Source organism: Solanum dulcamara, chromosome 10 (assembly GCF_947179165.1).
Source record: "Solanum dulcamara chromosome 10, daSolDulc1.2, whole genome shotgun sequence".
Taxonomy (NCBI): domain Eukaryota; kingdom Viridiplantae; phylum Streptophyta; class Magnoliopsida; order Solanales; family Solanaceae; genus Solanum; species Solanum dulcamara.
In genome coordinates, this window is record NC_077246.1 from 38,092,184 (window position 1) to 38,108,117 (window position 15,934).

General features: G+C 34.1%; 1 protein-coding gene across 2 annotated transcripts; it reads left to right on the top strand.

Annotated features, from left to right (window-relative positions):
• The first annotated feature begins 1,355 nt into the window (after nucleotides 1–1,355).
• On the top strand, nucleotides 1,356–8,944 carry LOC129870690 (zinc finger CCCH domain-containing protein 14-like). Of its 2 annotated transcripts, none has more exons than XM_055945536.1 (4): nucleotides 1,356–1,572; nucleotides 4,173–4,270; nucleotides 6,354–6,414; nucleotides 7,938–8,944. In XM_055945536.1, exons 2-4 carry the CDS (start codon nucleotides 4,198–4,200, stop codon nucleotides 8,683–8,685), a joined length of 882 nt encoding a protein of 293 aa, XP_055801511.1. In that variant the 5' UTR covers nucleotides 1,356–1,572; nucleotides 4,173–4,197; the 3' UTR covers nucleotides 8,686–8,944. The 2 variants fall into 2 exon arrangements, with proteins under 2 accessions (XP_055801511.1, XP_055801512.1); XM_055945537.1 differs by lacking the exon at nucleotides 1,356–1,572 and adding an exon at nucleotides 6,947–7,029 and having other exon boundaries at nucleotides 4,201–4,270.
• The last annotated feature ends 6,990 nt before the right edge of the window (nucleotides 8,945–15,934 follow it).

Genomic DNA, 15,934 nt, shown 5'->3' on the forward strand with positions numbered 1-15,934 from the left:
CTTTAAAAGCATGAATGAGTACTTCTATACTTAAGCACTTGAAAATTCCTTTCTTCCACCATTATGGGAGAATTGCTCTTTCCAAAAGTGACTTTATATTTTCACTTTCGCTCCATTTCTCTTTTCTCCATTTTCCATTCATATTTCATCACTAAAACCCAAGAATAGATGCCTAGTATGAAGATGTGAGAGGTTGATAAGGACGGTTTAAGAGAGGTAGAGGTAGGCCGGAGAAGTATTGAGGTTAGGTGATTAGAGAAGACATGATATGGCTTTAGCTTACCGAGGATATGACCTTAAATAGGAGGTTATAGAAGACATAAATTAGGATAGGAGGTTAGTTAGATAGTTGAACATTGTCTCGCTTATTCTTATATAATATTAGTCATACTATTAGTCGTGGTATTTAATCTTAAAGTTTTTTTGTCCTTTTAGTTTGGTTATTATCTATGATTTGTTTTACTTCTATTATTGTTTTATCCTATTATGAATTTTATTTAGGATGATTTGATAGGTGATTTATAATATTTTGAAAGGATTTTTGCCTTTTTCGTATTTCTTTCTCTACACTCTTTGGCCTATATTTTTTTTTGATCTGAGGGTCTTTCGAAAACAACCTCTTTAACTTCAAGGTAGTGGTAAGCTCCACGTATACTTTACATTTTCTATACTCTAATTTTTGTGGAATTACACTGGATATATTGTTGTTACATTTAATAAGTGCGTAAAATTTTATAAACTTTATTTTTGTATGTTATCTAATTACTTTTTTTTATTTAGGGCTTGGTTGGTCATGTAAAATGAAATCATATGAGATAAAATTATGGTTTTATTAGAACATGCAATTCAAATTTTTAAGTTGTATTTTTTGCTCATTAAACATAAAAATTTATAAGTTGTGAAAACTATCAAAATTGCCCCAATTCGTGTATACATTCTTACTAAATAAGCAAAAGTTCATAACAAAAGTATAAAACACTATCAAAAAGTTATTCTAAAAAGAAATACAATATTTGTTGATCGAACTTTAGTTAAATAAAAAATAAAATTGAACATAGGTTGTAGTGTACTCTTTAATAGAGGTGAGGATAAATATCAAACAATTGAAAATTCGAACCAAACCGAATTAATTTGATTTTTCAGTTCATGTTCATTGGTGTTTTGGTTTGGTTTAATTTTTTTTTTGAAAATTCAGTTTTTTAATTCGGTGTTCGGTGTAAGGGTCATTAATCTTCGATGCACTAAAGTTTATTAAATAAATTTAAATAATATTTTCAAGTACATTTAATAATATATTTTGTTCGACCCAAAGCAATTTAATTTAAAACCCAAACCATTTCAGATTTTGGCCCTATTTACATTTGGTGCCCTAAATCAAAACTAAAAATTCAAAGCCCTCAGCCCCTCACAACCTCCCTCGCTTCTCTTCTCTGTTCTCTCACGCCTCACACTCACAAACCTTAGTCACTATCGTCACAGACCTCAGTCATCATCGTCTCACTCTCATGCCCGTTGACCACTGCTGGAAACTTGCCAATTAACAATTAACATGACTACTGGCTACTGCATGTTGTGAGTATCTTCTAGTTTAGATGTTGAATGTTGATAACACCGAAATTATTGGATTTTTGCTTGCTGCTAAGCTAGAAATTATTGAATTGTATTGAATGTCGGTAACTTGCCAATTAGCAATTAGCATGACTGCATTTATTTGATAACTTGTTCTCATTTTATTTTTCATTTGGATTTAAATATTTTTTTTAAAGCTAAATCAAATCGAAGTTGAAAAAATTGAATTGAACTAGTCTGATTTAATATTTGGTGCATATTTTTTCAAAATCAAACATCGAAAAATCAACACCCACCCCTAGTCTTTAATACAATCCTCCCACATATTAGGAGTTGGTTTGAAGTGACAATAAATTTGGTTGGTGAAAGTAATAGTTATATCCGATATGAATGATTTAAAATTGATAAGAGTAATAATATCAATTATAATATTTTTTTACATATGAAATAAATAATTGATAGAATAAAATAATATTTTTTTTACAAAATATAAATTTGTAGGTCAATTATTGTATTTGAAATATATGAAATCATGATATGAAATTTTCAAATCAATTTTTTTTTGAGAATTTGAGATTTTATCTAATGATTTGAAATCATAAAATGAAATTGTGTGTCCAAATATTAATTTATCTCATAATTTCAAATAACGAGATAAAATCATATATCCAAATACCTACGTACATTCCGAACTCAAAACACCCAAAGCCCAAATAGGAGAATATAGCATAAATGGTCCCTGAACTATTGGAGTAGGTCTAAAATAGTCTTTTAACTATATATTTATCGGATTTAGTCCTTTAACTATACAAAACGTTATCAAGTTTGGTCCATTAACTATACACTTGCCGATTTTAGTTCTTTACGTATTCAAAAATTTATCAGGTTTGCTCGCTGTCTATCTTTTATACAAATAACTTAGGTTTATATTAACAAAACTCATGCATCTCAGACATTAAATGTTTACCCATTTTTCAAGTTGTTTGTCTCACCTCCGCCCCCCCCCCCCCTTTTTCTTTAAGTTCTTTTATGAAAAGAACCTAACTTCAAAGATTCAAAAAAAATTAATGAGAAAGAAAGATATAAGTCCTGATTTTATTTAATGGAGGATAAAATGAAGCATATTATTGTCGCTAATGACTTGAATATGTTATGTTCTCTTTTTTATCAGTTCATGGTTCATAATCAGCGTGAACTTTTTTAATTTTATTTTTCATACAAAAAAATAAAAGATTTGATCTTATCTCTCAGATTTCTCCACGTAAAATAAAATGAACAGAATAATAAAACCAATCCATTTAAAAATTAAAAAAAGAAATTGCAAATCTACCATTTATAAATTTCAACTTTTAAAAATTAAACAAATTCCATTCAATAAAGCCGTTGGAGTACAAAATTTGGAATAAAATATGTGAATAAAGAAATTTTAATTTTATTCTCAATGCAAGAAATTCATTTCTATTAAATATGAAACCTCTCCCCGCACCTAACAGGCAATAAATTTTTTCTTTATATAATAAAGTTTATCATTTTCAACTCATTAATAACAATAATATGCTTCATTTTTATTTTTCATTGAATGAAACAAGACTTATGTCTTCTTTCTTCGTGAATTTTATTTTGAATAATTGAGGTTAAGGTTATTTTCAGAAAAGTAATTTGAAGAAAAAGTAGCAAGGATAGAGAAACAACTGAAAAAATGGGTTAAATATTTAATTTCAACGAGGCTTAAGTTCTGTTAATATAAGCCTTTAGCTATTTGTATAAAAAATAGACAGAGACAAAATCTAATAAGTTTTTAAATACCTAAAAGACTAAAATCGATAAGAATATAATTAAGAAACTAAAAATAATAATTATATAATTAAAAGACCAAACTAAATAACATTTTAAATAGTTAAAGAACTTAAGCTGATCATTGTAATTAAAAAACTATTTTAGATCTATTTCAATAATTCATGGCCATTTAGGGCATTTTCTCGCCCAAATAGAGTCAGGTGCACTTCACTAGATTTTCTCAGCTGATATCGCAAGAGCACGTGGCTCCCAAATCTCAATTTCGAGGAACTCGCGAGCGGAATCCACTAATAAATCATAGGATTGGATTCCTTTCTCCGTCGTTGTAGACATTACTAGTATTTCTTTATGATGTTTTGATAAATAGGGTAGGTTTATATTTTTAATCAAACAAAATGACTTTTTCTTTCTAATTTTTTTCCAAACTGCTTTATAGTACTAATATTTTACTTGGATTCCGAATTTATGATAAACAACTTTCTCACATATTATTATTGGTATTACATTACAATTAAATAAATTATAGAGTATATTTAATGTTGGAATATCCACCTTATCCGTAAACGAAAGGACCCCTTAACTCCATCATTTCGGGGTACTGTTTGTTCTACTCTTATTTATTAAAAATCATGCTTTTTGCTTCTCTCTTCAACCGCCACAACCTTTCTTTTTCCCTTCGAGAAAAAACCCTAATTCCCAGCCTGTTCTCTTCTGCTTTTTTTTTTGTCTTTCATTATTTCTTCATCATTTAGTCCTTTTTTGTTTCTACTTTATCATTATTTTCGTAATTTAAGTTCGTCTAGTAGGACTTGGATCTGTTAGTTACTTGCAATGGATATCCGCAAGAGAAACAGGAATGAAGCTGGTTTGAATGCCAATGGTGGTTTTAAGAAGGCTAAGCCAGGTTTGTATTTTGTGCTTTTACTTTACAACATCTTAGATCTACTGTTGCTTTCAACTCTCTTGTTTAAACTTTTCTAATGTGATGTTATGGACTGGTTGTAGAAGCATTTTTATTCTATTTCTGGTAAAGTTTATTATACCTCTTTCGCCTACATGGAGGAATTTTATTGATATGTCGCATCTTTAAGAGAAAAATAGAATTTTGTTTTGATAAAAAGCTGACTGCAAAGGAGTTTGGGGTATTTATTTGATTTATTATTGGCAATGAAAGAAAATATAGAGTGGTAGTTGAGAAATTAGATTAGTTGAGAAAAAAAAGCAAGCAAAATTTATTATTCTTGAGTGTTTTTTGTTAAATAAATTTGAATTCTTGAACAGTGAAAAGGTTTGTATAAATATTAAAATGTGCTGGAATATTTTGTATATCCCAAAACAGGAAGGATGTTATTATATAAACATATAAGTTGCGCTGCAGAGAGTTTAAAAAGGGGTAGTATATTGCGTCACCGGAAAGGATGAAATTGAGATTAAGCAATAGTTTTATCTTAGACATAGAAACAATGGTGGATCTAGGATTTAAAGATAATGGTTGTTCTTCTTGCATTAAGGGTAAACCTAAAACTAATCACATAATCATAGTAAAAAGGTATATAATCTTTTAGTTTAGCTGATTTTGGATTAATTATGTATAATCAATTCAAATTTGGTTCATATGATCATTAAACCAAATTAATAGGTTAGATATCTCCTATGGTCATTTTCAAAATATGAAAAAGAAAATTCCGTACATGAGAATATTGTGTTTTAAACAAATACAGAGTATGTGAAGATCAATTTAATAATGAATTTTAAATAATTTGAAATGTCCAAATTGGACATCTGCTATGATATTCTTTGATCTTATTTGATGGTCATACTTTTCTAACCTTATATAATATCCGAGAAGAGATAGGTTTACAAAATAAAAAAATGTACAATTATATTATGGGAGCCTGGAGCTTGATAGAAAAAAATTCCAAAAGTATAGGAAGGTGATATGTCCCAGTAACTTTGTTTCATTTTCTGTTTCACTTTTTAACCTACCATTATATTTTCTATCTAAAAGAATTGGTCTCTCTTAATCAAAGATCTGGTTAATATCATTTTAAAGTATATTAAACTAATTTCATGCTTTAATATTTGTTTATATTGTTTTCACCTGTTATTTTTCTAAAATTTAAAGTAAAAGTAATGGAAACTTATCAATCAATTTAAAAATAAAAAGTTCTAAAATATTCTAAAAACAGTTCAGCATAATTATTAACCTACTCTAAGGAAGAAATGTGAATATGATAAATAAATGAATTCTTAGGTAAGAAATTGCTGACCTGCCTTTAGAAGGGCTTTCTCATAAGATGGAAGTCATTAGTTGATTTTGTTTTAGTTTCTGCACCAACTTGTTAGAAAGTGGGAAATAAATGAGTGAGAAAGATAAATCTATTTTGTCTAAATTTAACTTAAACTAGGAAAAATTAGAAGAGGAAAAAAAAAGAGAACAAGGAATGAGATGTGATTAAAGGAAAGAAAGATTAATGTGAAAGTTGGGCTGAAAAAGAAAGGAAAAGATAGAACATTATGTGAACAATTATCAGATTACATTTGCTACAAGCAAAATAAAATAAAATATATTAGAAGATATCCTTCAAAAGAAGGATTGAACCCTTGACCTTGCAACCAAAATCCCACCTTTTGGCCATAGCACCCAGCTTCTCCAGGACAATGGGTGCTAACTCATTCTACATGGCATAATTTTAAGAAACTTCTACATAATTAACAAGAATTGTTGGTGGGTGCTTAAGCACCGCTAAGGGTACTCATGGGTCTGCACCTGCATAGAAAACCCTAAAGAACCTCTGAATTAAAATTTAATATATGCTCTGTATGATGAGTGGAATATCTTATAATATTCACCTTATATCACAAGGTAATTACTGTTATGCTGGTAAGAAAAAAATATGATGTCTGTCTAATTTTAATCTAGCATCGGTCTTTAAACAACTTACTAAATTCTAACTGGTAAAAAATTAATTAATTTGGTGCAACAGAAATGGACTCGTTATCAAGTGGTATAGGAAGCAAATCAAAGCCGTGCACGAAGTTTTTCAGGTTCAAATCTTTGCCTATCTAATGTAATATTGAAGCTTAAACTTCACTTTATTGTGGACTTCAAATGATGTCCAGTGCAACAATTCACAATTTCTAGTACTACTACTCTTGGCACAAGCGGCAAAAGAAAATATTCTGCTCATGAGATTCCCTATTGCTCTAAAAGCATAATGATGATATTTTTTTGCTGAGATAATATTGTCAGCTATTACGTATTTGGAGAAATTATAAGGTTTACATACAAGCTAATGTTAACAATCTTTAGCATTCCCAGCTATAATGGAGATGGAGTGACAAAACAATTTGGTTACTCCGTGACATTTATGGTTTCTTATGTTCCAATAATCATGTAATTGTCTGCCTAATAATTACTGTGACTGTTGTTATTGTCCTTTCTGTAATATATTTAGATAGAATGTATATGATTCTTCCTGTATTTACCGAGGTAAACTGACTTTTCTGGTTTAACTCTTGTGTATCAGCTAATACGAATGGTTTTGATGCTTATAATCTTTTGAACTTGTTTTGGCAGTCTGAGAGCTATTCTAAGTTGGTTTACCATCCTAATAGGTGAATTACTGTTAAAAGTCTTGAGATGGAAATACTTGGGAATCTGTAAGCTCCAGTTCTGTTTACCTTGATCGTTCGTGCATCCTCTAGCAGTTTTTGTTAATCATGTGAATAGTTCTGCAGTGAAGTTTTCTGAGTCCCCTTTGACTGTTGGAAGAACATAGAAGTATATATGCTTTAGATATTATTTTGATTTTAAAAGAATAATGAGATCAGATGGAACTGGTCTCTTACTATTTGGGTCTTGGCTGTTGATTTGCCATCCATTTCCCCACTAGAAGTGTTGATACTTTGTCTATGGATGAGGGAGTTTTATGCGTTAATTATTTTTGAAACTCATTTAAGTCTAGCCAGGCTGCTTAGCTTTCTGTGTATTTTTATTTTTTCCAGCCAAGTTTGTAAGCTAGAGAAGTTTTGCAAGGGTGGATGGGTATTATTTTAATTGATTTTTCTGTCTCCTTTTTGTTGGGTGTTTTTAACAACATTTAATGTTGGTGCAAGCTAATAGTCTTTACTTCTGCTTTCGAGCGGGAAAAAGCAAGAGGCGCTCATCGACTTCTGGGAAGTTGGATTGTATAACCCTGGACCCTCCAATCCTGCTTCATGCAGTCATCTTAGATGCTCATTGTCTTTGGAAATTATATTATATAACTCTAGGCTCTCTCCGCCCTACTTAATGCAGCTGGCTTACATGACTAAATCGATCTTAAGTGATGACTGTCAAACCTGATAACTTCACTTGATAGCCCAGGAAAAAGACCCCTATAGCTTTGTTAGGTGTAATTGGAGCATTTGCATTGTATCTAGAGAGTGTACTTGTGCTTATATTCTAGTCTAGTTGTGTGGAAAGAGTGATTATCTGCTTGCGATATGCTGTCTGCCTTATCCATGCTGCTAAATGAGATGAGAGATCTTTTAGGCGGGTTTTTGAAGTTGATCTTGTTCTTATGCAGCACTGCTGGCTGCCCTTTTGGTGAGAACTGCCATTTTCTTCATTATGTTCCTGGTGGCTATAATGCTGTGGCCAAGATGATGAATATAGCACCATCTCCAGCATCAAGGAATGCAGCACCACCACCTATTGCTAATGGGAATACTCCTGCTGTGAAAACCAAAATTTGCAGCAAGTTCAACACAGCTGAGGGATGCAAATTTGGGGACAAATGCCATTTTGCTCATGGGGAGTGGGAAATTGGCAAACCTATTGTGCAATCACAAGAAGATCCACGTGCCATGGGTGTTGGACCTATTCCTGGCCGTTTTGGTGGGCGAATGGAACCTCCTGTTTCAGGAGCTGCTGCTAGCTTTGGTACTTCAGCCACTGCGAAGATCAGCGTGGATGCTTCCCTTGCGGGAGCCATCATTGGGAAGGGCGGAGTGAACTCTAAGCAGATCTGTCGGCAGACAGGAGCCAAGCTGGCAATCCGTGAGCATGAAATAGATAAAAATCTCAGGAACATTGAGCTTGAAGGCACATTTGAACAAATTTCACAGGCTAGCACCATGGTGAGAGAGCTGATCAGCAGCCTTGGATCAGTTGGTGGCCCGGGAAGAACACCTGCAGTACAGGGTGGACCTGCACCTCCAATTAGCAACTACAAGACTAAGCTGTGCGAAAATTTTGCTAAAGGTTCTTGCACTTTTGGAGAAAGGTGCCACTTTGCCCATGGTGCTACTGAATTGCGCAAAACAGGGGTGTGAGCTTTACACAGGCAGCTTTAGCCTTTGTAGTCCCTTGCTCTGTGGAACGCCCGATTGTGCTGATCCATTGTATTGTTCTCAATTTTTGGGCTCTTGTAATGCGCTACTACTTTTGTGGTATTGAGTTGCTGTGTCTGCATCATTTTCATTTATATGGAATAGAAGTGCTAGTTCTAGCTTTGCTGATTGCCATATTTCTGTCCCTCCTGCTCTATTCCATTTTGATCCGAAACGTATTTTTTGTGATTTCTTAGTAGTATCTCTGTAAACTCCACCTGTTGATCACCATGGCTATGGGATGCGGAGGGTTTAACTGAGAGTGGTGTATGTATTATGGGAGTGTCTTTACATTATGAAATTTTACCCATGAATGCTTGGATAGTTCTTGGCATACGTGGGTGACAGTTTTGTAAACACCACTTATTCTGATTTATTCGGTTTCGATTAAGTTTCTTTGACATACAACTTGTAAATTGCTTCCATATTGTTAATAAGCTAGTCAAGAATTGAAAACCTAACAAAGGGAAAATCACGTAATTAGGCGAGCATATGATATTCAGTTATAATATACCACTATACTTGGAAAGAATTACAATTTATAGCTAATAGTAGCTATAGTTAGGATTTTGTAGCTATTTTTTTCTCCTCTCTTCCTCTCCAGCTCGCCTCTCTCCTCTTACTTTGCACTCTCGCTCGCCTCTCTCCTCTTACTTTGCACTCTCGCTCGCCTCTCTCCGCATCCTCTCTCAATACAAATATAAATAATAATAATCAATTAACAAATGCAAATGTTAACAGTCAATTATACAAATACAAATGGTAACAATCAATTTTACAAAACAAATGATAAGTGTCAATTATATAGATCATTTTTAGTGATACAAAATACAAATACACATGTATTCGCTGATACAACATCGATACAAATCACAACAAACAATTATACAAATACAAATGTTGAACTTGATACAACATTGATACAATCGTATTCGTTGATACAGTTTATTCATTGATACTAATTGTATTCAGATACAAATTGTATTCGTTAGTACAATTAATACTACATTGATACAAATTATAACGATCAATTATACAAATACAAATGTATTTGCTAATTGATATGCCCAAATTACACCTCTTATTTAGAAGTATAATGCGGTCGTTATCAAATATAGAACCTAACAAGATTGGGGTCGCATCCCGCATGGAATAAGGCAAGAGCTAAGCTATATGTGATTATTTACTTTTAGCTACTTATTTCCCAAAGGAAGGGAATGTTTGGGGGATTTGAATGATTCTAGCATCAACTAGTAACTTCTAACCTCAACAATGTCGACTTGAAATGGGGAATTTATACAAAGAAAAGTCAGGATTGTGTTCACCAAAATTGCATGAATTATTTTGGGTCAATACAGAATCAACTTTGTACTGCTAGTAGACCACTTTATCAATCTCATACTACATTTAATTGTTTCTTAATCAAATTAAATGCATGCCACATTTATTATTTCGAACCAAAAGTGTTAACCTCAAACCAATGACATTTACTTTGAGTTGGTTAATCTTGCTACAACATCAACCATTTAGACGAGTTTTAAATCTTGAATCCTCGTTATCAAATCTTTTTTTATATTTTACACGTTTTTACTCTAAAAAGTCAAACATAGGACATTTTCTAATGTTTGCAACCACTAAAAATCGATTAAGACGAAAAAACTAATAAGGTATACAGTCACAATACAAGTTTTATTCCGCAAACATCCTTTGTTTAGGTCAAATCGTCATGAATTCCACAACCCTTGATTGTGGGGTTTAGCCACTCATGATAATAGAAATAAAGTACTCAATTGCATTCATCGAATAAAAATTTTTACTTACAAAATTTAAGGAAATCAAACGAGCTTTGATTTCAAAAAACCAAGTAATCTTTGCATAAAAGATTCGTTCATGCCTACACTATTCTTCTCTATACAAGAATAATAAAATAAACCCTAAAAAAAATACTATTTATAGCCTTAAAAAAATTGAAATTTAAAATAAGAAAGTTGATCCTCCGAAGTGCTTTGACATTTCATCTCATGGTCCATCACAAATTTGACTGTCCATCGCTTGCACTGTTGTCTCATATCAGTACCTCGGTGTGAGAACCCTTAGTGACGATTTGCCTGACGGCCCGTCACAGGTGTGACGGTCCGTCGGACATGTGACAGTCCGTCGGGGCTTCCGTTAGTGGTGTACTTTAGCTTGCACTTATCTCCATTTTAATTTTTTTTCCTTGTGTGATTTCCCGTCTATAAAAATATAAATATTATTAATCGAGTCTACCATTTCTCATTAACTAGTATTTATCCATAGTTAAAAGCATCAATGTGCTGTCTTATGTCGACACATCACTGATATAATTTATTCATTGATACAAATTATATTCGGTTACAATTATATTCGTTAATACAATTGTATTCATACATACATATATATACTAATTACTTATATACAATTATCCAACATATAAGCAAATATAATCATTGATACATATACATACTAGTTATATATATATATATCTCGCAGATATACAAGTATAATTCACCTCTCTCCTCTCTCTCTCTCTCGTCTTTCTCCCCCTCTCTCAATATTGCTTGCCCTTCTCCTATTTTAACATATAGTTAATAATTGTGATTAAGAAAATTTAGAAAGTTGTGAAATAAAGAAATAACTTTAGTTAAAGTGTATTGAGGAATCAAGAGGTTGAGGGTACTACATGGGAGGCCGAATCCGATATGATCTTTCGATATCCTCATCTCTTTCCGTCCATGCCTAGTTGAGATATTTAGCTCCTTTATGATCTAACTAGCCCAAATCATGCGTTTATGTTGTTTTCATGGTTTCATAGGCATGCATGTTCATAAAATAAGTTGTAAAGTTGTGTTTTTGCTTGAGATTCAAGATTTCATATTTTATGCATTACCTAGATGTTTTACATTTCATGTTGGGTTGTTATTTTCCTTTCCTATTCCATTCATTTTAGATTAAGTATCATTGTAGGACGGATATTCCCAAGGGGGAGATATTATAAGACCCCAAAATTTGGAAAGTTGGAGAACGAGGATCAAAAGTACATGAAATTTCTAAAATCTGCAGTTTTTGGCACAAGGTGATTACCACAAAAGGACATCATGGGCTATGGTATGCACCCTGCCTCGTGGTGAGCCACCTGATGGTGGTCCTGAAACTCAGACCTATAGAAAGGGACCATGGACTGTGGTGAGTACCACGGGCCGTGATGCCCTATTTGGTGATCCTTTCCTGAGACTTCAAAAAAATAATCTCAAGGCAAAGACCACGCCTCACCACCACGGGCCGTGTAGCCCTTCATGGACCATGGTGGGTTCCGTGGTGGTTGCTCCTGTAGACCATTCTACAGGTCCTGCACCATGTCCATAGTTCACGAACCGTAATGAATTCCACGGACCATGAAGGGTTCCGTGGAAGAAGTTCTGAAACTCTTTCCCTACAACCCCTAGATTTCAAATCCAAGTCTGGTATCATGTACACCATCACAGGCTGTGATGAGCATCACAGACCATGATGGGTCCTCCGTGGTGATTCCCAGTTCCAGTTAAATAAAGGGTAATCTGGTCATTTTCCTATTCTTTTATTAATGTATGTGGACATTTTTGGGACTAGATTTATTAGATACTTTTTCTAAATACTCCTAAACCTATTCTTTTTCCTCATTCATCCACAAACAACTTTAAGACTTCTCTCTCAAGGTTATCTCAACAACAACAACAACCCAGTGGAATCCCACATCGTGGGGTCTGGGGAGGGTAGAGTGTACGCAGACCTGACTCCTACTAATGTAGGACGGCTGTTTCCGAAAGACCCTCGGCTCAATAAAAGCATAGAAAAAGGTCAGACAAAGATATTAGAGTAAATAAGTAGATGGCGAAAATGGTCCAAACAATAGTATAATCAAAGCACAAAAAACAGTAGATACTATTATTTGCTAATAACATAAATACCATAAATAACATACATACATCAGAGTACAAGAAATCATAGTGCGTCAATACGCCTACGAATAAGGGAGAATAAAACCACTATGTACTAGCCTTCTACCCTAATGTGTGTCCTCCACACCCTCCTATCTAGGGTCATGTCCTCCGTAAGTCGTAAATGCGCCATGTCCTGTCTGATCACCTCTCCCCAATATTTCTTCGGCCTACCCCTACCTCTTCTGAAACCATCCATGGCCAACCTCTAACATCTCCGCACAAGTGCATTTGAGATTCTCCTCTTCACATGTCCAAACCATCTCAGTCGCGTTTCCCGCATCTTGTCTTCCACCGAGGCCACTCCTACCTTTTCTCGAATAGCCTCATTTCTAATCCTCTCACTCCTGGTATGCCCACACATCCATCTCAACATTCTCATCTCGGCAACCTTCATCTTTTGCACGTGGGAGACCTTAACTGGCCAACACTCCGCCCCATATAACATAGCTGGTCTAACGACCACTTTGTAGAACTTGCCCTTAAGTTGTGGTGGCACCTTCTTATCACATAACACACCAGAGGTGAGCCTCCATTTCATCCATCCTGCCCCAATACGGTGTGTGACATCCTCGTTGATCTCTCCGCTGTCTTGCATAATAGAACCAATGTACTTAAAACTACTTCTCTTTTGGATGGCTTGGTCCCCGAGCCTAACTTCCGCGCCAACCTCTTGAGGTGTCTCACTGAACTTGCACTCTAGGTACTCTGTCTTGGTCCTACTCAGCTTAAACCCCTTAGACTCCAAGGTGCATCTCCAATCTTCCAGCTTAGCGTTAACTCCGCTACGAGTCTCATCGATGAGGACTATGTCATCCGCAAAAAGCATACATTATGGCACCTCACCTTGAATTTTTCGCGTCAATCCATCCATCACCAAGGTAAATAGGAACGGGCTAAGCGCTGATCCTTGATGCAACCCCATCATAACTGGGAAGTGTTCTGAGTCCCCTTCCACTGTCCTTACCCTGGTTTTGGCACCCTCGTACATGTCCTTGATCTCAAAGGGTCATATTTTTTATGTTTTGGCTAGGGTTTCTTCAAGAACAAGTATCCTTTTTCAATTCCAAGTTCAAATTCAATCAATGTATGTAGGGATTGATCCGTGGTTCCTTTCACCCGTGAAGTCTCAAGGTTTCTACTCAAAACCTCATTAATTTCAATTGGGTATGTAACCCTAGTTTGATGAATTGCATTGGATTATTTTAATTATGTTTTCAATCATTATAAACGATCATTACAAGTATGTTTCTACATAAATTGCATAATTTTAATTTGAATTATTAATGCCCATACATGAAGTTATTTTCAATGATGATATTATGAAGTGTGATTATGTATTCAATGTTTTCAATCCTACCCTCATGGTTTTCAATCAAATTTACTATGTATTCAAGTTTTACCCTAATTTCAAGTATGAATTATGATTGTGGATTTCAATTATGATCAAATTATAAATTTCATATAAATTATGGAAAAGGGGACTTAGGGCCCTATGTTGGTGACCAAGGATCCTAATATCATGTATTATGCAATTATGATTTGTAATAATGAAATGCCAATACTCACAGTGCAATTATGTTATGAAATGAGCTATTCTATGAGTTTCAAACATATGATCAAGTTTATGATATATGTTAACTATGATTTCTATGTTATATTATATATTTAGTGGGATTTAACATAGTACCGAGCAGACTTTGAGGTGGGACCCTACCAAAAGCCTTTTAAGAAGCCTCTAGTCCCTTAAACTACGTGCCACCATAGGTTGCCTTCATGTCTTATCAAGTGTATCCACATATAGCGTATGTACATGACCCGCATAGTGTGGTAGAGTCTACCTTGGCAAGTCAATTCCCCTTTTTCTATTGTATGGGGAGACATCAGGATTCCACGTTATAACTCATATGCTCTTATTGTCGGTTATGGTTCCTATCCCACATATGTATATGCTCCTTATGTTCTTTTATGATTTTAAACTATGTCTCTTTAATGCTCAGATCATTATGGTTCTCTCATTACTTTACTTATCTCTTCTTATCATGTAAGTTATTTGATCATTGTATCCTATAATTTATATTGCATATCATGCCCTCATACTTAGTACATTCAAATATAAAAACGCGTATTGTTGCCTACATTTTCTCATAATATAGAGGTTAAGGATCACACTCCTATCACACGTGGCTAGTAGAATCTACGTCCGGCGAAGTGTTTTTGGTGAGTCCTCATATATCGGGGACTAGTTATGAGTTGGTTATTTCTTTCAAAGACTTGTTATATTTCTTTTTGAGGGTGAGCTAGGGACATGTCTTAGCCCCCGCCCGTCTTATCTAGTAGAGGCATTGTTGGACCTATGTTATGGAGTCTATGTTGTAAAATTTACATTTCTTCTACGATCATATTTTATACTCTTCCTATGTTATTTACGCACTTACTTTATCTTATGCATGCTTATGATATGTCAAGAAGCTAGGTTGGAGCCCTTCAGGTTTTGATCCCCGTGTTACAACTAGGCCCTAGGTTGGGTCATGACACTTTTTCTCTTGGCTTTATGACTGATCTAAGTTAGAGTATTTTCTAGGTTTTATAAATATCTTACCGTTGGGATCATTCATCATTGAATGATGACCAACCTAACAATTTACACAAGGCACGAATGCAATGCAAGAACTAGAACATTCAAACACACGAATAGACATTGAATCTAAGACGGGGAAAGAAGTATTACCTTCAACATCAACACTCGAGGAATGAATAGATGAGGGTATCTAGATTTCATGTCTTCTTCGACTTCCTATTTAAGCTCTTCAACAAACTGATTCCTTCGTAAAATTTTGACTGATGCAACCTCTTTGATCCTCAACTTGCAAACCTGTCGATTAAGAATCTGAACAAGAATTTCCTCTTAAGATAGGCTATCTTTCACACCAATGATTTTTGTAGGAGCAATGAGTGAAGAGTCTCTTAAGCACTTCTTACGCATAAAAATGTGAAACACTAGATGAACAACCATTAACTATGATGGTAGCTCTAACTCATAAGCTACATTTCCAACCCATTTTCTAATATGATAGGGACCAATGTAACGGGGATTGAATTTCCCCTTCTTCCAAAATCTCATTATTCCCTTCATAGGTGAAAACTTTAAATACCCCTAATCATTCACCTCAAATTCTAAATCTCTTCGCCTAACA